This window comes from Notothenia rossii (genome assembly GCF_949606895.1).
Source record: "Notothenia rossii genome assembly, chromosome: 3".
NCBI classification, from domain to species: Eukaryota; Metazoa; Chordata; class Actinopteri; order Perciformes; family Nototheniidae; genus Notothenia; species Notothenia rossii.
Window position 1 is genome coordinate 25,110,991 of NC_136901.1, and position 25,880 is coordinate 25,136,870.

General features: G+C 41.2%; 1 protein-coding gene across 1 annotated transcript in view; it reads right to left on the reverse strand.

Moving 5' to 3' along the window:
- The window catches only part of LOC307032852 (nucleotidyltransferase MB21D2-like), a gene marked incomplete at its 3' end in the record, with an annotated part of 30,863 nt that extends 11,244 nt beyond the window's left edge, over positions 1 to 19,619 (reverse strand). Inside the window, exons 1-3 of the mRNA XM_079671132.1 lie at positions 19,210 to 19,619; positions 17,735 to 17,946; positions 3 to 54 (exon numbers count right to left, since the gene is read on the reverse strand). Coding sequence (XP_079527258.1) covers positions 3 to 54; positions 17,735 to 17,936 — 254 coding nt within the window. The 5' untranslated portion in view covers positions 17,937 to 17,946; positions 19,210 to 19,619. The remainder of the gene's footprint in view (positions 1 to 2; positions 55 to 17,734; positions 17,947 to 19,209) is intronic.
- Positions 19,620 to 25,880: the final 6,261 nt, after the last annotated feature.

Consider the following 25,880-nt stretch of genomic DNA (forward strand, 5'->3'; position numbering starts at 1 on the left):
GCAGCAGGTACTCGTTGGCCACCGGGAGGCGCTGGTCCACTTTTTGGACTAATCCTAAAGGGTTGCAGGTGAAGAAAAAAACGAAATCACAATCAGCACAATTAATATTCAGTCGTCGGTATGTTTTGAGATGCATTTCCGCCAATGGGTTTTTTCTCTTCCACGCATATTAAAATGCATTTCATATTCAAATGCACGGACAAGCTCGGAGCACGCACACATTTCCAGCTCAGTTTGTTTTAAGAAGTAATGCATATATTTATGATTGTGAGCTGCACTAATATTGACACAAGATGGAGTGTGAAATTAACAGCCCCTCTCAGTGACTGCTGGGCGAGACATTAACGAGAACTAGCCTACATCTCCTTCATTTCAGCTCTTTGCCGACATGCATCTACACCATGATTGGTCGAGGGGTTTCCGTTTTAGATTAGCAAGAAATGGGAAATCACTTAAAGGAGATTTCCTGTGTTCATATTGTAGCTTCTTGAGTTAGTTGTTGAGGAAGTCCAGTGTTGGGTGTAACGTGTTACAAAAGTAATGGAGTTACAGTAATATATTACTTTTTGCTGTAACGAAGTAATGTAACGCATTACTAATGAAATGTGGGTAATATATTACCCGTTACAATGCTCAGTAACACAGTTACAACACATTTTAACCCGAAATTAAATGGTGTTTTGTTTTTTAAGAATGTACTAACATAGCGAGACATTCCGACACCGGACAAATTGTGCGGGTAGGTTAGTAAACCTGGTGTTTACCCTTCAGGCTTCGCGTCGAGATCTTGGGGGAAGTTGAACGTTATGCAACCATTCAAAAAAGAGAACGTTGCGAAAAATACAAACAACAAATTGTGTCAGGTGCGCGTGACCTGATCCGCTGCGCGTGCATCATTTCCAAAGTGCTTCCACAGCAGTGACACACATCTGATCTGTGGATAATTATTTTTACGAAAATGGTTAAAGCAACCATCACTAAACGCCAGCAACACTGCATCTACTGCAGACAGTAGCAACAGGTCAGATGCGGACATCACGTTACCCTCCGTTGTGGACACTAGCTTACTCCCGCCTGACTCGCCGGCCCCGGAGCAGCAGTCTTCGTCGCCCGAACTACGCCGCCCCTCTGCGGCCCGCAGGTACCAGGTATATCTAAACAACTACCCGCCTGTACAGTGGGGTAAGGCGGTCATTTTGCAGCTTGTCGTATAAAAATAGACAATGGCTAGAATATTCATGTGAAAATAGTATCATATTCTGACATGCCTGTAGAAATGTTGGGTCAAAAATAATGCATAAAATAGAACAGATGCCTTCACCACGAATGGCTACAAAAATATCTCTTATCCCAAGCTTATTATCAACGAGCTGATGTTGCTGCTGAAATGTTCTCCAGGTCACAAATTCAACCTCACATGATGATGTGATACCAGTTTTCAAGCACAGTAAATATTCTCTTCCCAGCGTATATGATAGGACCAAGGTGATGATGTGGTAGGCTACATGGTTTTAATAATACTTTTGCCTTTCAATGTTTGCCATTTCAAACCATGAGCATGGTTTAAATAATATTTGCCTTGATTTACAATATGTTAACCTTCATTATAGTCCTTGTCAGCGGTCTGTACTGCTGTATTAACAACGTGTCACATGTAAAGAATTTACAATCAGAATCGAGTATTCAACTAAGCCCTGTAATACAAGTTGTTAGTAGCCTTAAGGGCCTACACAGTTGTTATGCTATACCACATCGCCCTTCACTGGATGCATAATGAGCTGCACTAAACTACATTTTAGCATTTAAAATACCTAGCTATTCTTTTGCGGTTATTTTGGTGAAAGTAACTAAAAAGTAACTAAAGTAGTGTAACTCATTACATTTCAGAGACAGTAATATTGTAACGTCACTTATTACTTTCGAAAGAGAGTAAAAAGTAATATGTAATATATTACATTTTGGAAGTAACTTGCCCAACACTGAGGAAGTCTGATTGGGCAAGGCATACAAGCAATGATCGTTTTACTATATACTGCTTAAAAGGTATTCCTTACTCTCCTCTCTAAACAGTTTATAGGGGAGAAACTCACCCTCCAAATCCCTTTATGGCTACTTAGCTGTGTTGTAAACTTCCCACGCTCTGGGCCCATGGGAGCCGCAGTTCTGGAGTAAATTATATTTTTCCAGCTTTAAAGAACAACTTGATCCTGCCACCAAAAACCTGTGCTGGTTTCAAGCTAACTGCCAGCTACTGTAGGTCAAAGGAGGAGCGTGGACACTTAAAAACCCACCGCAGGGGACAGATCCTGAGCTCGAGTCCCTCCAGGGCGGTTAAGTGGCTGCAGACAGCTGAAACAGGGGCATCAGACCGGGCCTGTAGGTCATGCCTCGGGGCACAAAGCTCCACATGATTCCTCTTATCCAATTACATGAGCACACAACCTTAGTGGCATGTTTTCATGTGGTGGCATGTGCGTGTACCTAAGCGTGTTGGACTTGAAATTGTGACTCCAGAGAAAAGGAAAAGACCACAGATACTCAAAAAGTGGCAATTTAAAGTGTGAAGATGTTACATTTAGAAAGATATTTTAGTTTATTTTAGATTTTATATCCAACACATTATGCTCAAGAGCAGCATCCCCACCCATGCATTCGTTTCCTTCAGTGTATCAATAAAGGTAGAACAGTTATTTTTTAAATGAAAGTTTGAGGGAAATATTCCAGGGACTGAAACGTCAAACTCAAATGAGCTCACGAAGATCTCTCTGGTGCTTTGCTTTGAGAAGGTGCAAAATGAAAGGGCCTTATTTAAGGCGACCACTGGGGTGGAAGTCGAAGAGTAGAAGAAAAAGAAAAAAGTAAGTATCTTTGGATTTTCAAATGTGTTAGCAGAATCTCCCTGTACGGCTCCAGTCATCTCCTGACTAACTAGACTTTCAATCTCAGTCTTTCCTAAAATTCCCCAACCTGAACTATCTGAAGACATCTCCGAAAGCTCCATTATCAAATATAGACTGCAGGAATGAGTCCTAAAACTCTGAGAATGAGTTAGCATTTTTGCAGTCATCTGGAGGTAACGGTGGGTTACGTATTAGCACAGGCGGAGCCCTCTACTGGACTCTATGGGTACTACTCTCATCAATGACACGCGAGCGTTCACACACTAAAGTTGTACAAACATAGCCGGCCAATCAGGGCGAGCCTACCTGAATGCACGCGCAGCTCACAGTATATAAAGGCGGCTACGCCTCCTGACTGTCATCCTACACCAGGGCTCTGCAACCTTTTTGACCTAAAGAGCCATTTTGCTCCTTTTTCCCAAAAAATGTTTTGTCTGGAGCCGCAAAACATATTTCATAGCTTATAAAGTTGTATTTATAGTTATATCAGACAAAAACTACAGTTCTTTTGCATTTATTAGGCTATTTATTACATTATATAAAACTGTTAATCTCTAATAAGAAACAAATAACTCCTATAAGGAGAATTCAAAATAATACACAGGCCTACTTTAAAATAAATTAAACACAGCACTTGGGGAGTCCTCTGCACATTTGAAGGAAAACAAATATAATTAAAATGGGCCCACTTTGAAATAAATAAAACATATAGCTTCACCCTAAAAAGAGTTAAAGGTAGGGTAGGTAAGAATGGAGAAACCAGCTCGAGTGCGCTAGAATTTGAAAGTACAGAACCGGAAAAAATCTGCCCCTTCCTTCAGACTTCCTTCCTTCCCTCCTCAAACACACACGAACGCGCACATGACCAATGAGGGCACGAGATAAGCTTGTGCACAGATGGAAGGCTGACAGGCAGGTAGGCCATCCAGTTATTTTAGCCGGGCCGGCTAAAATGATTGGTCGTGCTTTTTACAGCGCTACCGCTTCCAGAGATACATTTTTTAATGTATTTATTGTCAAAGCATGTAATATATTCATTGCTATCGGGACGTTAAGAGCATTCCATGGAATATAACAAAAAGTGTTTTCTGAAATAAATTACATAACCCATTGAATTATGACTGAAGATCCCGTGTTGTTCATCGATATGTAAAGGCTGCAGCTGCAGCACCGTTGACAACTTCTCTCTACATATCAAACATACCGGTAAGCCAGCATCGTTTGCTGTGAAAATATATAACTCTGTCCACGCAGAATTAAATCCTGTGTTCCTCCGATACTTTTCTTTTCTTTGATTTATCCATAGTTCGCTCATCGAGCCGGGGGTCAGGTTATTCGCCTGCAAGAAAAGGCGCTAGCGCGGGACCTTAGCAGGATGTGACGCATATTTTAGTTGACCTAATTAAAACCGTTTTGTTTTTTATTTACACAGTATCACCTCAAAATACAAGATACGAAACCTTTTCAACCATGCAAGAAAATATAAATAGTCCTACAAATACTTTTATTTTATTTCCTTATTATTTTTGTCTAAGCTCAAGGGAGCCAGAGCAGAGGGCTTAAAGGGCCGCATGCGGCTCGAGGGCCGCGGGTGGCCGATCCCTGTCCTACACCCTCTTCAGCGAGCGGCATATGAAAGACAGGGCCCCTAGGTAGAGGGCTCCGCCTGTGCTTATAGAACTAGGGTTACAATACGTAACACACCGTTCTATCTCACACAGACTCCGTCCTCTACTGGACTCTATGGGTACAGTGGGTGGAGCCCCGATAGATAAACGCCCTGTCGTCCCACAACATCGACCCACCACACTGCCCCTGGCGGCCTTTGGTTAACAGCCATCGCACCCCAACTTCCTATCACCCGGTTGAGACCGTGGAGAAAAAGAAAAGAAAAGACTCTGAACACTTTCTTTGCCATGATATAAAAATAGTGTTGCTACAAAAGTATAAATTAGGCTTGCTAATAAGACAACTCAGATCTGAAGCTGCACAGGAATCTGCTGCCAAAGTGCAATAAAAAGACAAAATTAATAGAATCAAACCCTTTTTTTGTTGCATTTTAGTAGAGTATAAAAAGAAATGCCTTTAAAATAGGATGCAAGCAACATTCTTAACCTGAATTGATAATAGACTATAATCAATTTAAGTTTGCATTCTTATACCATTATGTACAATAATTATAATTAATAAGTTCAAACAAACTAAAACGTACAGCTGATTAATAACGGTATCTAACTTGAGTTTTTATTATATCAAAAAGCGCGTCGACAGCCTCCAGGAATGCTTCTTTCACAACTTCGCCGTCTTTGAAAGACTTAATGTGTTTCGCAAGAACGTGGCTGACACGATAAGATGCTATGGTAGCAGCCTTGCTCTTGTTGTTGGGCCGGGTGAAAATGGACTGCTGTGCATTTAGCTGTCCTTTCAGGTCCCTCCCCTTTTGGGAGCGTAGGGCAGAATTAGGAGGGAATTCCGTCTCGTAGCTTCTGTGCACTGTTTTGAAATGCCGCTCCTAAATTACCCTTCTTTGATAAAGCCACGCTCTATTGCAGATGAGACAGATGGACTTTGAATTGGAATAAATACAAACATAATCATCCTTCCACTCTGGGTGAAAATTATATATTTTGGGCTTTTTTGCTTCTGCCATAATTGCGGTCTTGTGTGTGTGCGGACTGTCACTCCTGTTGACAGGGACAACGTCAGCGAAATAGTGCCCACTGCCCACCAGCCACGCCCCGACACATGGGGTCACGCCGGCCAATCACAAAGCTTTGATGCGTTCAAGTGCATTATTCTGGCACAGGAAGATTATGTTATAGGACATTAACGATAAAACTGAATATTGTTGTTCTATTTTTAGACACATCTCGCGATCGACTGGGAATCTCCCCAGTGGCACGTAGTGGCACATAGCCTACCCTCCTTCTCGATGGGGAGTACACCTCGCTCGCGATGGGGGCGTACCCCTCGCTCTCGATGGATGCTGCATTGAGCAAAATCCCCAGATACCCCACCTGCTGGTGAGGTATGGGACTGCTCTTCTTCCAATTGACCGCAACCCCCCAACTTGGTTAGGTGTAATAGCAATTGGGCTGTGTGGAACATCGCCCCATTCCCTGGACCTAGCCATGACTATGAGGTTGTTGAGATAAAATAAAAACCCTCATGCTGTGAAGCGCTGTGGCCACACATTTGCTGAACATGCGTGGGGACAGGGAGTAGCCGAACGGTAGTCTGTTGTACTCATAGGCTATCCCCTGGACGGCAAAACGCAAATACTTCCTGTGTTTTGGCTTTCTAGCAATTTCGACATGAAAGTAAGCGTCCCTCAGGTCGATGGTTTGTGAACCAATCGCCCGGCTGTACCAGTTCCAGTGACTGTAGGAATCCCAACCACTTCATCCTGTAACAGGCTGTGGTGGATCACGCCCTTGTTGTCTGGATAGTCTGTATAACTTTGTCAGACTTGTCAAGCCTGGAGAGGTTGGCCCAGAGTGGGTAACGCCCCTAATGCACCCGCTTCCTGAGACAGCGCCCCCGGAACTGAGGAACTGTCCAGGGCTGGCCCACCATCATCTGTGTCACTTCTGTGTACCACGGCGCAGAGTTGCGACCTGGGCCTACCAGAATGACCGACAACTGTTCTCGTCTCACCCCCTCTAGGAGTGGGGCATGAGACGCAGCGGTGGAAAGGCGTAGAGCTTGTAAATAGGATAGCCGGAATGTGGGGGGCTTTTAGAGATAAAAACATTCTCTGAGGCCCACAACCAAAGGTTCTCCTCTGTGCTCAACAAGACGGCGGAGCGGACTCCACCCTGCCTGTTGATGTAAGCCACTGTGGTGCAGTTGTCGCTCCTTACCAGCACATGTTTGGGGGCGAAACGAAGGCTGGCTGCACCGGGCGAACCGGCCGCAGAACCCCTGGCGGAGGCGGCTCACCGGTTTCGCCGGCAGTGGTGGGGGAGCGGTAGCCCTACACGCTTCGACAGACCTGGGCGGTGGACTTTCATGGACGCAGGACCCGGAAGTGCCCGACAACGAGAAGTCCTCATCATCCTCCTCCCCGGCAAACGGAGCCATCTGCCCCGCTGGAATGGCGAACGTGAATGGCACCGCCTCGGCCATATCCTGGTCCCCAAACACTCGCAGCAGAGATGGTGTGGATCGGCGCCCGCAATTAAGCCAGGACACGAAGGACAGGCCCGGGTCTCTAGAAGTGGCGACTCCATGATGGTACGATAAATTATTTATTCTTCTTTCAAACGTTTTACTTTTCTCTGTCAGGTGTTGGCCTGCTCGCTGAAGAGAAAAGGATGACAGTCAGGAGGCGTAGCCAGCCTTATATACTGTGAGCTGCGCGCGCATTCAGGTAGGCTCGCCCTGATTGGCCGGCTACGTTTGTACAACTTCAGTGTGTGAACGCTCACATATCATTGATGAGAGTAGTACCCATAGAGTCCAGTAGAGGGCGGAGCCTGTGTGAGATAGAACCGTTCTTTGTATATTGTATTGGTTTTACGAAAACAAATCGACCCCAACTCTTGAATTGTTAAGCCTTTATTTTTCTTCGCATGGCAGATAGTGGCTAAATTAGACAAAAAGAGATTATGCTTTTTGGTACTTTTGAAAGAGCCTGGATGAAAAAGCCAAACCCTATAGCTATAACATATATGCAATCTTATCTAATCTAGCAGGTTAAGACATTTTTTATTGAATTAAAACACTGTACATGTATCCTGCCTGGCCGAAGTTCTTCAAGTGATGTCTGAACTAGGATTACAATTCAAAAAGTGTGCAGCCCCCTCTCTGATATTGATTGGCGAAGAGTCCCACTTCCCCGTTTTTACTTATTAAACAGGTCTGAATGAAGGTCATGTGATGGCAAAAACACAGCACTACAGATTGCTGTAACATCATTTGGTGTGATGTCTAAGGTAATCACAGTAGAGTTGTGTGATGGCAAAAAGTGCTTCATACTATAGCTCACACTAAATCTGAGGTGAGTGTTTGTGCATTAGATTTGCAGAACAAATTATGAGCGATCAATTTGAAGTCTCTTCGGGAAGAGGGGAGGGGAGTAAGACTTTATGGGCAGATCAAAGCCAGGAAGAGTGAGGAAAAGAGCGTGTTGGAAGGGGGAAAGAATCAGACACCAGCCAAAGGGCAACAAGTTTGAAGCTGCGGCTCCTCTGATTTGTTTGGTTTTATCTGTCACTGATAAATTGGGGAAAAAAACAAAGAAAGAGCTTATTATCTCTCCGGGCAAGGGCTCCAGTTAGAGAGGAAAAACTGTATCAATTAGTGAGGCTTCTTTAATCTGAAACACTGGCTGCCAGAAGTTTGAGGTTGTTCCAAGGAACACAATCTGCTTTTTTAATCCAAACTCTCAAACCGACAGTGCTTTACTGGGCACCCGCCAGCGTACACACACACACACACACACACACACACACACACACACACACACACACACACACACACACACACACACACACACACACACACACACACACACACACACACACACACACACACACACACACACACACACACACACACACACACACACACACACACACACACACACACACACACACACACACACACACACACACACACACACACACACACACACACACACACACACACACACACACACACACACACACACACACACACACACACACACACACACACACACACTCCATCATATATGCCTGGAGACTCACAGTCTGAGAATAGAGCTGGAATGGAGACAGTCTAGGCTGGTTTCACAGCCACGGATTAAACGTAATCCTATAAAAAATGTCTTTGAATGTAGATTTCCATTAGAGGGACGTTTTCCGATCAGAGCTATTCTCAGAATACACCCAATTTCAGGTCTGTGAAGCACTATTTGATGGCTATTGGTTACTCAATGTTTGGTAACAGCACAGCCTACCTACATCTATGGCAGTATATTCAAATTTCAATACTAACACAATTTCTCAAGGGCATAAATTATGTATGCTGTAATGAAGGCACAATATTTTGTTGCTAGAGTCTGAAAATGACTTGCACCAGGAAATGAGGCTAGGAAAAAAAACTTAAATTAGCATAAACCAACAGCACAGATCTGCAGCCGCTGCCGACCTCTGCACTGCACCTTCATTTCTGAATTTGAATTCTTACAATGAAAGTAATGCAGAAATAAACTCAAGTCTAGATATCTGTATGCATATTTAGTTTGGATAAGGGTTGGTAGAAGCTATTTTGAAGACTAGAAGCAAAAAAGGAGGACAAGAAACATTTTTCTTTGACAAAGATAAACGGGAAATCTGGTCCGAGAGCATTTATACCAAGCAGGGCCTCCTCAAAATGGGAGAAAATAATGGATTAATAGTTGCATCTGTATTTACAAGTAAAGTATAAGACCTTCTGCAAAGCACTGCTGAGAAATCCCCCTGAAGCAGAGCAGCGGCATCATGGGAAAAACCCCTTATTTCATCACAGCCAGAATGAGAGGTTTCTCCCACACACCTCTTGTTTGATGGACTCCAACAATAGCTCTGTAAATCTCCATGGAAAATGGGATTCCTCTAAATAAGCTGGTGACTTCTATATGCTGTTGCTGGAGGTGAGAAAGAGAGGAGCCAAAACTGGTTATGCAGGAAAAGCCAATTATCGCTTTATTTTGCAATTATTTTTAACATTTATTTGTCTGAAGACAGTTGACTTGTCTTACATTAACGTAGATCCATAAGTGAGGAATACCAACATGTTAAAAACTAGTTTAATATTTGTTTGATTACGTTCTGAGTTACATAAAAAGATGCATACTCATGTCTCTATGCTAAAAATAAAGCTACAACCTGCTATCGGGTTAGCTTAGCTGAGCATAAAACCGGGAATACCATTAGCTTAGCTCTTTGAAAAAGTAAATCTGGATAGTAAACCTCTAAAGCTCACCAATAAAAGAGCTTTATCTAGCATTTCTTAGATCACAAGACAAGGTTTTTTTTATGTTTTATGGACAAAGTTATGCTCCGAACTACTTCTTAAAAGATGCATTCTTAGGTCTCAAAAAACAAAAACAAAGCTTCAACTAGCTATCTGTTAGCGTAGCTTGGCATAAAACGAGGAAACCATTAGCCTAGCTCTTTGAAAAAGCAAATCTAGATAGCTTGCCAATATATGAGCTTTTTTTCATCAAAGGACAACGTTTTTTATGTTTTATGGACAAGGTGATGCACTGGACTACTTTCTGACCAGGATTAGTCACACCAGGGCTGCCAGCATTTGAGTTCAGCCTGGAGTGAGATTTTTTTTGGTGAACCGAAAAAAGAAACGTTAGCATCTGGTTAGCTAGCTGCGCTAACAGATATTATAAGCTGTTTCTAAAACAAGGAGAGGGAGAGCTGTCAGTGTTACAAATGTATAGAACATGTACAAACTAGGGTTTCCCATTAATGTACCGGGCGCTCCAGTGGAATACGCACATACACAGTGTACCCGCGACTCTTACAATGAAGGCTTGATAATCACTTCACAGCATATAAAATGGCATATAGGTGTAAGCAGAGGTAAAGTGCTATTTAATAAGTGGGGGGGTCCTCACCTCCGGGGGGTCCGGGGGAAGATTTTTTTTTTAAATATTGAAGTTAAATGCATCAACCTGGTGCATTTTGAGAGCAAAATGAATTTAAGGATACATCTCTCAACACCCATATGAAACAGAATTGTAAACAGATTTTCTTTTTTTTTATGGATATTTTACAAATCACTCCCCTTTTAAACTGTATTCTTGTTTTACTGTCATAGTACATTTCATAACTGTTTTTCATTTATTCTCATAAATGGTGATCAAACCGTTTGAGACCCACTGAGATAAGATCTAAACAGAGTCCCTTACCTCACTGAGCTGTAGTTATCTTTCTGTCTGACAGGACAGAGCTCTCCCTCTCCTTGTTTTAGAAACAGCTTATAATATCTGTTAGCGCAGCTAGCTAACCAGATGCTAACAACAACAATGCAAATAGTGAGTTTGGTAGAAATATACTGTATAATAGTAAAGTTATTTAAGATGATGCCATATTTATTGAAGATTTACATTATAAATATTCCCCACAATTATTAAAAAGCATATTCTTCCAAACTTCTTGCTGTAGTATGACACAAAGGAGACTATTGATGTGTGTAGTGACTTTTGTAGTAATACGCTTTATAATAGTGATTGAATATTATTGTATTCTCTTTTTTCGGAGTTGCACTTTGCAGACGGTCCCTGAGCACTCGTTTCTTCTCCGGCTGCAAATAGAGACCAATGTAATGTGTCATTACTTCATTTGTGTTTGAATAACGTTTTGTTCATGAGTTATTGATCCGTGAAATCAGAATCTCCCAATATCGTTCCAACTTTACTGAACTAAGCCAGAAGACCGTCTCATTTCGTAGACCGCTCGGTTTGCTGTTCCTTCATTATATTTTTATATACATTTATTTTGGACAAAAATGTAGCGTGAGGAAAGTAAAGTGTGGCGTGAGTGCGTGAGATAGTATGGGTTAATTGCGTGACTCTCACGCTCAATACGTGAGTGGCAGCCCTGGTCACACTATGGAGGGCTTTGCGTCTTTTTACTAAGTTAGCTAACTGTCCCTTGACTGTCTCCTGTATTGTCATACAAGTCTTGAAAAGAAAGCAATATCATTCTGAAATGTTCAACAAATCCTTTGAAAATGTAAGTTGAAATTAATTACCAAAGGGCTAATGATTAAAAAGGAATTTGTCTGAGTCTGAATGATATTCATAATTTCTGTTGCTCCTCTATGCGACCTTTCTGTTATTTCAGACAATAAAACTCCAATTCAGCTGTGGATCGTGTCATAACACTAATCTTAAAAGGCAGCCTCATCCCGAAAGGAGCATCTCAATCCGTAACAATAGACTCCCGACAAATGAAGTCTCGCCCGGATGTTATCAGTGCTTCTTGCAGCCTCACCTCGCACGCTTATAGCAGATTAATCCCGCCACTCGCTGTTTATGAATTCATATCAAGGCAGGAGATTAGTTAAAAAATAGGCCCTTTTTAGAGATGAAATGGAGAAGTTCCATTTTAATCTCACTTGGCGGGATGGGTTTAAACCACTGAGCCAGGTGTGTGTTAAATACAAACAGTCGCTCAGAGGGATAAAAGACACACCACCTGCAGAGGGAGGATGCAGGAAGCTGTCAGGGTCTTCCAGCTCTTCATTGCTGCTTTGATGCCAGGTACACTTTGATGCCATGTCCTGCTGAATGACAGGCAATTATTGCTAAAGGAAAAACTGCAGGTGAACTTTGACATTTTAGAGCAGCCTAGTTGCTTGTGAAGCCATGCAAAACTGATCCCTTGATATGCTATTAAGGAGGAGAGAAAGTCTCATATAAAGTAATGAGCCCCCATTACATTATCAGAAGCAGTCCTACTTATGCCATTACAAAATACTTTTAACGGAATCAGTTACAGTAGTTTTGCATATTAATATGGATGGAATACTGAATTGGCCTACCGGCACAGGCACCCCCTGTCTTTCACTTGAAGAGACACGTCCCAACCAGAAAACGATTTAAAATGACCAAAATGAAACTTTAAAAAATACAAAATTAGAGCATAAAAACTGCGAAAAGACTCTAAATAGCAATTTAAAGGGCCAAAACTTCCACAAAATGACCACAAAGGGACACTAAAACACAACAAAGACCAGCAAACCAATATAAAAACAAATCTACAAAACAACCATTAGAATTACAAAGTGGCACAAAAAAACTACAAAAAAGACAACAAATTATCACCAAGAGAAACAAAACCACAACAAAAAGCAGCTAAGTAAGTATAAAGTCTGGCATGATCCTATGTAGCAAAAGGTGATGCATGTCTTTGACCAGGGCCCCATTGTCTAAACATTTGCCCATGCCTATAAACAGCCCTTTAAACTGTTTAAAGTAGAGAATAAAATAAGCACAGAATCATGTTAAAGCTTTACTGGGTCCCCTGTTTTAATCTGAAGAACATATCTGCACGTTACAAAAAATTGTGCGTCACAAACACTCGCTTTGTCCTTTAGTTCGCCCAGCATTTATAAAAATGTTATTTGAAGTTTTCAGAAACTTCACTTATCTGATTTGAAGGAAATAGGGGAATGTCTGTTTGTGCCCTAAAATCCCTTGATAAAAATAACTGAAAGTGGCGAGGTGTGCTGCGAACATTCACTTTTTAATTTTTTTTCCCCGGCAACTCAGGCAGCCACAGCCTTCGCATATAATTATGTTATCATTTGACAGCCACAGACCAAATTATTCCTCCCTCTTTGCCTCAGGAATACTTCAAGTGTGATTACGAAAGAGGAAAAAAATCACTATGTCAGCTGTGCTTATTAAAACGAACACCACAGTAGATAATATGACATGCGGTGTCAAAACACTGCTTAGAGAACATGCCAAATGATGTAAGTCGTATTTAATTAGATACTATGAAAGGCTTAATGGATGAGGCCATGTTCAGTCACAGGACACTCTACTGTGTTTAAATGACAGACAGTTTGATTTGTTACAGAGCATTATGTAAGAGAGGTTGCGAGCTGAGCTAAATTAACATCATCTAAATTGTGTTTTGCATTCATTTTCACTGATGTGCCAGCTGTCCGACAATTACGGCTTAATGCTGCCAAAAAATGCTGAGACAGTGAGGAACAATGACTGTCGTTTATGGCAGGAAAGTCGCATCTCATATGTGCTGCTTGGCATGGCTCTGTCTGTCTGTCTGTCTGTCTGTCTGTCTGTCTGTCTGTCTGTCTGTCTGTCTGTCTGTCTGTCTGTCTGTCTGTCTGTCTGTCTGTCTGTCTGTCTGTCTGTCTGTCTGTCTGTCTGTCTGTCTGTCTGTCTGTCTGTCTGTCTGTCTGTCTGTCTGTCTGTCTGTCTGTCTGTCTGTCTGTCTGTCTGTCTGTCTGTCTGTCTGTCTGTCTGTCTGTCTGTCTGTCTGTCTGTCCGTCCGTCCGTCCGTCCGTCCGTCCGTCCGTCCGTCCGTCCGTCCGTCCGTCCGTCCGTCCGTCCGTCCGTCCGTCCGTCCGTCCGTCCGTCCGTCCGTCCGTCCGTCCGTCCGTCCGTCCGTCCGTCCGTCCGTCCGTCCGTCCGTCCGTGTGTGTGTGTGTGTGTGTGTGTGTGTCCGTCCGTCCGTCCGTCCGTGTGTGTGTGTGTGTGTGTGTGTGTGTGTGTGTGTGTGTGTGTGTGTGTGTCCGTCCGTCCGTGTGTGTGTGTGTGTGTGTGTGTGTGTGTGTGTGTGTGTGTGTGTGTGTGTGTCCGTCCGTCCGTCCGTGTGTGTGTGTGTGTGTGTGTGTGTGTGTGTGTGTGTGTGTGTGTCAACTAATCAAACACAATATTTCATCTACTGTTGCACTGCCATGGATCTGGATTGGCTGCCTCTCAAATCTAAAATGGCATTAGCAGAGAATTAGTCAGCCAAAGCATCAATTTTGGGTCCTGAGCTAGAAAAACAAAACTGAGTCAGCTGGTATTCCCGGGATTTCTTATTCCCCGAAATAAAATATACATGACTTTGCTTAAAGTCTGAGCAGCCATGGAAAGGTTAGAACGTTTGGGAGGAGATATTTAGTATCTTATAAAAGCAGCCAGTATTAAAAGCCTTAACGTCTCATGGAAAAGTTTTACTCACTTGTGTGTATGGCACTGAATATAACATCCTATGAAGGTTTCCTACAGCCTAAGGCGAGTAAGATTCAACACTTTATTAATGGCACTAAGAATATAATTTAAGACCAATTTTAGGCCTTTTTTTGTGATTAAGTTCTGCATAATCTCAGACAAATATGTAAAAAAAATGTAAGCCTTATTTATAGGACCTACCAACCTAGATAACATTTGAGTTTAAGGAACCCTGTCCAATGGAAAAGTCAGGATTTAGGACATTTGGGGTGAGAAAAGTTTGGAATTTGTATCCCTCTGTTTTGGAACAACTGTGAAATGTTATGAGCCACAACAATGCCGAAAAGATCTTGGGATTTTATTGGGAATTATTCATTTGCAGGCTGTCATGCACCATCACTCACACACCAAGAAACACGCGCAGATAGGCTTTGTTTTGTTTTTCAGTTTTTGTTACAGCTCAAGGTGAACTTTTGAATCTCCTGACTTGGAAGAAGAACAAAAAAACTGATCCCCCTTCCCTATTGAAACACCTTCACTGAGGGCCTGTTTAGTGTGATGCACATTTATGTTTGAACAGTGCTAAGTGCGGGGAGTAGTGGAAAACAAAAGGGCTGATGTAAGAAGACAAACAGGAAGGCAAGAATGTGAGGTCACTGGAGGACAAAAGGAAGATTTGGTGCACTGCATAAAGAGATAAACTCATTTCTTGTCACAAAATATCAACAGACAATAGGTTATTCTGCAGTCTCAGAGAAACATTTCAAAATCTGGACAAAAAGGAACAGAGATGACATTCCCTGAACTTAGCTGACCAACACATTTTGACAAGAAGTTGGGTTTAGGCAAAGCAATATATCTTCTGCTTCAACGGCACTCTAGATCTATTTCTGCCTTCATCAGACTTTTTCAAAACATAGATACTTTGGCCCCCCCACCTTGCCTGCCCGAAGGTTCAACAGTGTTTACCGAAAGGCACGGTAAATAAGAGTTTATATTTAGATCAGTCACACTGTGAAGAAACTCACCGGGTGTATTTACATGTAATATCTTTTCTCTATCCTTTTTCCTGACAGTGCACAAAGCACAGTGGGGATCCTACTGCAACGGTAACTTTATCAAACTTAGCAAAAACAGCAAATCGCGACAGCATCCATGCACACAAACTTTAACTGCCACATGATAAAGCTCATCCAGAAGGCCGGTAACAAGGTCCCTGCATCTAAAGGATGATATTTGCTTTTCAGTGCTTCATTTAAGTGCTGCCTTTCATCCTCTGCAGAGCATTGAGATGCTCCTAATGCAGCTACCAACGCATACTAAACTTTATATTCCTAGAATCCAAAGCGTCTCTCTTTTTTCTTCTCACAGTCAGAGCTGTCACAGCGAGCGGTGAGGCACGGGGTGTAAGAAATACCAGCAAACCATTGGTGATTATGCAGGAGAGGGAGCCTCTTAGAGTAAAAATAAAAAGGAGACTCTTAACTGAGAGTGAAAGTGGGAGAAGACAAAGAGGCAGCTCAACTGGCAACATGACAAATCTAAAAGACCAAAAAACTAGTTTACGCAGAAAAATAATCTCTGCATGTACAGTAATGGTGTTACAATAAAATAAGAGACAGGCTACTTCATCCACTGGGAAATACATAAAATACTTGTTTGATGAGGCTATTTTGAATCCTACAGGAGCTGTGTCTCAACCAATGTAATATACTAGTTTGACTGTGATTGTGCGTAATAATATTCCAAATACACAGTGAATGAAGTGTGAAACTAGAACCAAAATGGACCAAACTTTTCAGGATGGACAGACTGATGGTGACATGAGGATGACAGCAGGGAGGGGGGAGAGTGCCACCTATTGGAATAACAAAGACATTTCACTTCTGAAAAATACAATACAGTACATTAGAAACAGCTTCATGTCACACCTAGCAAAGCCGTCTCTCATTAGTTCAGGGTGTGCATGTGTGGATTCTAATGGATGTGCTTGAATGTATCCCCATTGCCACTTATTACAAATATCTAATTTTGCATTCAGCACTTAAATAAAACAACCATGTGATAATCTTCAAGGGGATTAAATGGCAGATATTGCACCTTTTCACATGCGTCATTTCAACACATTCTAAGAATACAGTGTTGATCGTGTTTGTCACACATGCCGTCTCACAACCTGAGTCATAAAACGTGCGTGCAAAACAGAAGCGTGTCCCATCATGTTTAAATGAGATTGTGTTGCTTTTTCTCCTTTGGCTAAAATTGAATGTCACATTTCTACAGACAGAAATAAATCAAAAGCAACCATAAATAAATAAATATTCTGCTGTCCTTGTCCTTAGTCCTGTTGGTTCTTGCCCATTTCTGTCTGAGAGTGGATATTCAAAACAGATTCAACTGTCAAAAATGTTCTTGTTTGCCTTTTGAATACAAAAGGATCTTTAATGCAGTGAACTACCTCAAGAATAATATAGTTTTGTTACATTTAAGAAAGTTTAAACATTGTTAACGTTTCATTTCTGCTGTTCTATGCTACTGGCCAAGAAAATAAAACTTAGTATCATGTTAAAGCCTTGTTGTATTCATAATAAATTCATTCATAAAATGTTTTCTCAATTTAGATTTAAGTTATACATTTTAGTATCATGACAACTACGTGTTCGACATGATATGGATTTAGCCATACAATTTGTTCCTTTAGATTGTATTGATGTCACATAAAATGTGCTGAGTGCAAGCCCAGCTTGTTACATGTTAATGCATGTTAAATAGCCAACTGGGGAGCAAGGCGTTGCTGCTGGGAATGATTACTCATTGCTATCCCAGAACTACCCTGGGTAAATAAAGGGCAAAAAGTAGATAATATACGCTATTTTTTTATATACACACTTAAAAAATATAAACCTGTGCATACTAAGAGAACGAGGGGCAAAAATAGACACCGACAGAGACAAGCGCATAATAAGGAGATTCATCTGTGACAATTAGGAGAATAGATTTTTTTTTCTAAAAAACAATGTGACATATTTCTGCACGTTTATCCCAGATGGCAAGTAAAGATTGTGATTCCAACACCAAATGGTCAACAGCTAAGTAAGGAAGTAGGTGTTACAATTATTTTGTGGTGAATGGAGAGCATTTTTTGCAGACATACCGAGCATGTTGAAGATAAAGTCCTTGGCGGTGTGGACCTCTAAGGCAGTCTGGTCTCCGAACTCTCCCTGCTCAAGTACCACCAGCTCGGACACCTGCGCTGACAACTGCTCCAAGGTGGCCCCCGACCGGAAGTCGACCTCTGACAGCTTCTTGGCGGGGGCGGGGGAGCGCGGGGCCACCGCACTCATCAGGGACTCCATGTCTACAACTCTGTAGGGTAGAGATAATATATCAGTTGTTTGGTTAGCTAGATTGGGGTTTTTTATTATCACAACAGCCCTATGTTCATTGCCAACTCAAATAAACTATGCTGTCACAGTGCCAATAACAACTTTTGGATTTGAAGCTAACTATTTAGCACCCTTGAACAAAACACAGGTCTTTGTTTGACCTGTTTTCACAATGTTCAGCTAACTGTATTTTTTAGACTGATTTAGTTCTTAAGGCTTTGTGTTATTTCCATATAATGCTGGCCTTGTTTTCAAAAGCCCCTTGTGAATCATGAGACTTTGAGGCTGGAGAAACACATGACATCAGGGAAGAACTGAAATTACATTTTAGTGGCAAACAAATATGCTGTAGCAATTACAGCTTTGATTAACATCCAGTCATTAAACCTGATGCAAATGTTTAATATTCTAACAGCCCACAAATGCACTTATAACATGATTAATAATATGTATGATTCCCTTACTACATGCTTCTAACCTGATAAAATACTTTTTGTAAATAGTTAATGCCTTTAAGACATATATTGTATCGTTCATTGTATCATAGCCAGCATGTCAAATAGTAAGAGTTGGTCGTGCTTAAGAAATGGCTAACATGTAGCCTGTTAAGGGGACAGCATATTTCTTGAAGGAATTAGCGTAAAGTGGAAAGGGCGTTACGCTTATTGAGTTATTACATGTTTAACTAGTTGTATTAAATGCCGTGTCTTGTTAGTAACAAGTTAAAAACTTGTAATGTAAACACAGTTCAGTGGAGAGTGGAATGTCATGGCCTCTGCCCTACCAAACTAGGTCAATTAGCGAGCAAGCTCCTAGCCGCTAAGCTAATAGCACAGCAAATTAGCCAACCTGCTGTCTAACATTAGCTAGCTAATTAATAATTCGTGATAAACAGCAAAATAGCGTGGGCAGCGTTAGCTAGGTCCATATGACTGCTGTATAACTGTATAAGCACACCATTGGACTTCCAGTAATAGGGTCGGTTTGGTACCTCGCCCACAGTCAGCTAATTTCTTTTATTAGCTAAGTAGCTTTATCAAATTAGCATGCTAGCTAACATGACAGGTGGGGAGAGTGAAAATGCGAGCTCACACCCCCGTATACAAACTCACATTCACACTAAAAATCTATAGCCACACACACGCTTGCACCCACATGCACTCGTTAGCTTGCGAGTAGCGGATCACAGTGCAACGATTAGCTATCAGGCTAAAGCTGCCAAGTATCGCAAACAGACACACACCCTTTATACAGTGATCCGAGGGAGTCTCTCCGCTATCTTCTATGTTTACTGTTATTGTGATTCCTGTGCTTCAATCCGCCTTCTTCAGCTGTCATTTCCAACAGGTCCAAGTCGCCACCTTCCCCCTGGCAACACCGTCCCAGAAATCATCATGGTCCTTCTCTGAGGATCCAGGGATTAGTAGTATGTGTGCCACGAACGCCCCACATTACAGGAGGACTACACACGGATTTGTGAGGTCAGGTTATGATTAAAAATTGTGCCCGTGTCCTCGCAGATAAGATAAGGCTGTGCTGAGGTTTAGCAGTAGAAGGAAGGGCGGTTTCACCATCAATGAACAGCCAGTGTTTAGATGCATGGGAATGTGAGGAGTCCTTCCTATTGTAAGGGGCTGCATGTGGAAGCACTGATTCTCCCCACATTGCCCAGCCACCCCTATATAATGATAATAGACCACCTGTTGATGGAGGGAGGGTATGTAAAGTGGATTACACAATGCATCTGAAGAGATCCGCCTAATATAATCATCCTTAAATGAATGATGGTATTATATGGTTATAAATGAGTAAGCCTATTATATAATTAAATGTGTTAAAATAACTCTTGACTTTGTGAATGTATACAGGAGGAGGGAATTGCATACCAGGTAGAATGCTTTGAATATTCAATCTTAACCTACATTCAATTTATTTGAATAAATAAATGATATGCAATATACCCAACATATATAGAATTAATATATAAATAAATAGCTGGCCTCTTACATAATGTCTTAACAGAATTATGACACACTACGAGAAAAGGACCTCGTTGCAGTTTTTTTTTTTTTACCATAACAGTGTGTTGGCTTTTATTACAGCATTTCATTCTCACATTTTATAAAGTAAAGAGAGAGATTTCATTTCATTTTATTGTATTTATAGTCCCTAGTGCAATAGTGCCATAACGCAACTCAATCACGTCTTTTTTATTAGACTAGTCACAAGATAAATCATATTTATTAGGGGAGCTTCTGGTAGTGTTTGTTCCTCAATTTGAATAGATTGTGTAAAAGAAGCAACTATATTACCTCTTTCTGCATTTTTTTATCATTCTAATGCTCACTAAAAAAACAGGTTCCACCATATAAAATACTTCCTTTCTATACAGTACGCATAAACCTCCTTAATTACACTTCCAAGTTATTCTTTTCCTGCTAAAGTTCTTTGGATTGATGGTGTCTGGAATTACCTGTCGCATCTCAGCCTGTCGATGGATCATTACCGTCTCACATTGTGGGAAGAGCTGTCTGTGTATAGTACAATACAGCATGTGATTCATCAGCCTATTATGTAGCATAAGTACGACATTTTTCAAGGTAACTCTGTACCAAACAGTACTTAATGAGCAAGTTGAGGGAGTGACATTACCTTTGTGCAAAATGAGAGGTTAGAGACGAGCGTGGCCTTCAGCAGTGAGACAGACAGCAAAAAGAAAACGCAATATCTCTCAAACTTTTTCTTTGGTTTCTTTTCAACCAGAAAGGAATGGAAAAACATTACCAGCTTGCTTGACATTCCTCAATATATCCCCCCGGGCTAGAATTGGTATAAAAATCTTCAAGTCGAATTCCAGCCATTTGATGGGAATGTGTCACGTCGGATATTCATGGATCAGTCTCTGAAGTCAGTGCTTGTTCAGCAAAATTAGTGAAGGAGAAGTGATGAAAGAATATAAAAGAAAGAAAGAGGGGAGGTGCCCTAAAATAATAATAGGGAAAGGTGGACGGAAGAGCAGGAGGAAGGAAAATGGATGAAAATATCATTTTTATTTCGTATTTTTTAAAAGGTACTTACGCATTTCAAAATGTACTACTAACAATACAAAACATTTAAAACTCTTTATTCCTTCTGCACTGAAAAAAATGAAATGTTAACTTTAAATACATGCATTATTTCAACAGATATCATGCACATAACTGTATTAGGTCAATTGAAAGCAATGATATTAAGTTTAACATATTATTTCATTTTAACTTAATATTATTGCTTTCAATTAGTTATGTTAAATCAGTTGACAAAATATATTTATTTAAAGTCAACGTTTCAGTTTTTTTAAAGTTGACTAACAAGCTGACAAGGCTGTAGACTCTTCCACAAATGTCATAAATCCAATCTATATACTTATTATAAGGTTTTATTGTGTTTAAACGAGTGTTCGATTGAAGCACATGCACTTCCAAACTAATCTTGGAAAACAAAATGTTAGATTCATTGGAGAATTGTATTTTGGAATAACTGTCAAATCGACAACCAATGTCTATAAAGTGCGAGTAGCCTACTATTCATGTTGATATTTTGTATACTAACTCCTAATATACTATGCCAGTTAGTATGTTGTGAATTTTATAGTATGCAATATGGATTGGTAAAGATATCACCTAGAGCAAGTGCTGATCAGTGATAAAATGATCTATTTGCAGCCCATTGGGAAATGTTCTGGGAGCAAAATGTTTACTTCCCGTTAACATACCCTTAAACCCTTTTCTGCACTCTGAAATGCAACTTGCTTCTGATGAGGGAGTGTTTAAAGATTACGGTTAAGCAGCTCACAGTGAAAAAAAGGTAGTTTACAACTCTAACGTTTGAGAGTCGTAAACTTTCACAGCACTATTATAACAGACAGTTATCCCTTTACGCAGCATAACCCAAACCATCACCACCATCCAGCATCTGCCTGCTGGGTAATAACCCAGACACTGCATTACTCTGCGAGACGACCGCCGCTGATAGTGGTTATGGTGATGCCGTAACAATGGCCGCTTCCCCTTGGTGTCATCCTGTTAGCTCCTCTGATGCATGGCCATCATCACTGTGCTGCAGATTGGAGTGAAATGATTGAGGATAAAGCTGTGAAAAAGGGGGCTGTAGTGACTCTGTGTCCATTGAAGTGAGGGAATAATCTATCTGAGGGTGTGCTGTAGCGCTGACCATCATTTAAGTGGCTGGAAAGGGTCAGCGTGGCGATGTGGGATGGCCATTACAGTCATTCCGCTTCACTGTGCGAAGAGCCGCCGCCTGATTGATGCCCGAGAGAGGATTTGGCACTGCTGTTGTGTGTATCATATACGGCATGCACTTTACTTTATTGCCTGTGGGTTGATATGTGTGTGTCTCCTGGTCCATGTGAGCAAGAAGGAGGAAACTGTGGCTTATCATGCAAGATGGCCGGCGTTTCATTCCAGAGGAGCACGCATTTCCACACTCAGCCCATCTCATCCCATAAGCTCTCTATCACCTCCCTCGTTCATGACTGCTGACTCTCACACAAACACTCCCTCTTCATCTTTAACCAAAACAGGCTCTGACCAAGAAATCAATGGGACAGCGAGGCCTATGGAGCTGATGTAATTAAATCCAACTGCAGAGTAAGAGAAATAAAGCATAGGGAGGCTTGTGAAGTGCAGAGGAAGTCCCTGGAGGTATAATTAACAGTATCTACTGTTAGTATCTTCTTTCTCCGACACTCACTACTATATAGACTGAAGCAAAGCACCAGACAGTGGATTTGCTTTCAGACCCTCCTGCTTCGTGACATGTGGATTAAATGGCAACATACAGAGCCTATACATAATAATGAATACTTGAGGATTTAATGTGTACTCTTATCACTGAAATAGGACACACCTGAATCTTCGCAGGAACTGCAGGAATTTGTCCTTAAACATGGAAATAACAAGGTAGGCTAAATCTATTTGCATCACAACATTTTGGCTGAGACTATTTCCTGCAGGTAAATCGGTAAAACAAATGTTGGGAATACTCAATTTTGAAGGGGTTGAACACGTTTTTAGTTATTTAGATAACTTTTTAATCCTCATTTGAAGACACTGTTAACTTGCTTAAAATTTATGAAAAGACGAACACTGAGAACTGACTAGCTCTGTCTCAATAACTTGGAAAGCTACAGAAAAGCACATTAATGAAGACACAAGTGTCTCCCTTAATCTCATTTTCCATTTCTCCCTCTCTCACACATTTGATGTGGTCGGCCACGGCAGAACATCTTGATCCGGCTCAGGGATAGGCAAATGGCGGCCCGGTGGCCAGATTAATTTATAAACAACGTAATTAATAATACTTTTTTTTTTTTTTTTACTTGTAGTACTGATACCGTCCACTAGACTCCTAGTTACGTTGCGAGCTGCGTACATGATTTAAAATACCGCGAAATAATCTGTGACGCGTTTGTGTGTATTGTGTTTGTTTCCCGAGGAAACCTTCACAAGAAAACCGGCTGTTGTTATGCCTGCTATGACGTTAAGTTGCCGCTTGTAATTATGCCTTTACAAGCTTAAAAGCTGTATTTATCATCTGAATTTGGCGAAACAAGTTTAATATTCTAAAAACCAAGACTTTGTTTATTTGAAATCAGATGAAAACAAACTGTCACAGACCCTTCCGTGTTATCTATGATTACTATACGCTTTGCATTCATAATTTCAGCCGGAGGGGGAGTGGCGCTGAGGAACAGCAGAGTGCGGGCTGACAGGTGTATGTGTTGACATTCCCCTTATTGTGGAATAAGGGGAATACAGAGACTGGCTACAAGTGTTTTAGGTTCAAGTTAGACAACTAATGTCTGGGTTAGTGTTCATGACTTCATGTTTATGTCATCTTAATGGTTCATCTCAATGCACACACATTTTCCATGCTTTCCAATAGTTTAAAATAGTTTTATTCCACTGTAACCTGTTCAATACAAACATGCCACTTGTAAAAATTAAATAACATTTCTGTGAACTGATATTTGTGTAGTGAGCTTATTAAAGGATGTTCCCTGAAAGGTTTTAAAATGTCAATGAAGATGTCAGACTTAGTATATTTGTTAATAAGTACATACAACACATCAAAGTTGCCCATCCCTGGGCTAGATCTTAACACAGGAGTGGTGTGCTGTCACCAACAGGGATCCACACTTCTGGATGTCAGCTGATAAATAAATAGCCCTAAAATAAGACTGCTGTGTGAAAGTGGTCAAATGTTGTCTTGCTAGTCAGTCACATGATTATCCCCTCAAGTATTTAACACGTACAGCTGAAAATTTGATGATGACACTTCAATTATGCACCTGACAGTGCGGAACAGGCTGTGACTTCCAATCATGTGTCTCCTGTAAAGTTCAAAGCTGTGAGTCAGAGATATGAGACCGGGTGTCAGAGATATGAGATCGGGTTTCAGAGCGTTATCTGTTGCCTGGTCCTGGAATAGCAGAATGCTTCTCAATAGCTACTTAATTCTAATGAGGGTTGTATGAGTAGTGATCAAGAGCTCATTGGCACCGTGTGCAGTCGATAGCTCTTTCTCTTCTGAGCAGAGCCTCGGCTCCTGTGACGACCCCAGAAAATTGACCCGAAGATTTATACAGCTATTTTCTAAAGGTCTCCCATTCGTGGGCCTACAGTCAGGAAGGCAAATTAGTGTTTCAATGGATTTCAATTTGAATGAGGAGTGGTTGGAACACGGCCCTGGCTACGGGGAGGCAATGGGTAATGAACTCCTTTGTGTTCTGCCACTTAGAGGATCAAATGCTCCAGGCTGTGAAGACATTCAGCACCGCAAGAGGGTGGATTTTCTTTAGCTTATATAGGCGGTGGATCCTGAGTTTATCCGACCTTTACTGAGAACCACTCACTGAGGAGACCGCTGTTTAACTGGAATTGGCGTTTCTCAATTGGAATTGGATTGCATTCAGGTTTCGCAACTGTTAATTTACTCTGGATGCATTAATCCAGGTACATGTACCCCAAATAAGCATTACTGTATTGGTAGTGAAAATGTTCTTCTGTCCATATATGATAAATGCATTGGAAAGAATTTAACAATTGACATTATCTAGACAGAAAATAGTAAAAAATGTATATTATGTCAACCCAGTCTCACGGCATTTCGTGTTATAGTCACGACATTTAATCTATTGATTCGTGTTCACCAACACGATTTTCCCCTTTTTTTCGTGTCAAACAGAACGATTTTAAAAGCAATGTAATTCTATTGGTAGTATGTTTCGTGCCTACAGCACGTCTTTTTGTCCGTTCGGGTCTTGGAAGACCGGAAGCTGTGGGGTTCATAAAAACATGTTCTTACTCAATATCAAGCCACAGAAGCCTCAGAATACTGAAATCTGTATTTTTTCAAATCTTTTTTTCCTTCTAATTTGTTATTCTTTTCAAAATAACACACTATTACTTACTCACCAATAACACACAATTATCCTTGTTTTTATTTATTTGTTTAATTCCATAATCTCGTTTTTTTTGGGCGTCCGTCAGGAACTTAATTTCAAAATAAAAATGACCGGAAACAGACGTTTCGGACGCCTACCCGTGCGGGTCCCTGACCTGCAAGGGGCGGGCCCCTGCTGAAAAGGAACAAACCCCGCAGGACTTGATACGCCCCCTTGATAAATAAATGTAATTATAATGAAACCAGCTGCAATGGTTCATGAATCCACCAGGGGCAGCCGTGATTGAAAGCTGCCACACTGGAACTCATGTGAAATAAACAGCTGATAGACCGCAGGTATCTGATATAGCGGATATTTGTTAAGATATGTCACGGATAGGATCATATTCTGTGCTAAATAAGAGGCATGTAATCATTTACTAAACATCAACATGTTTTTATTTAACA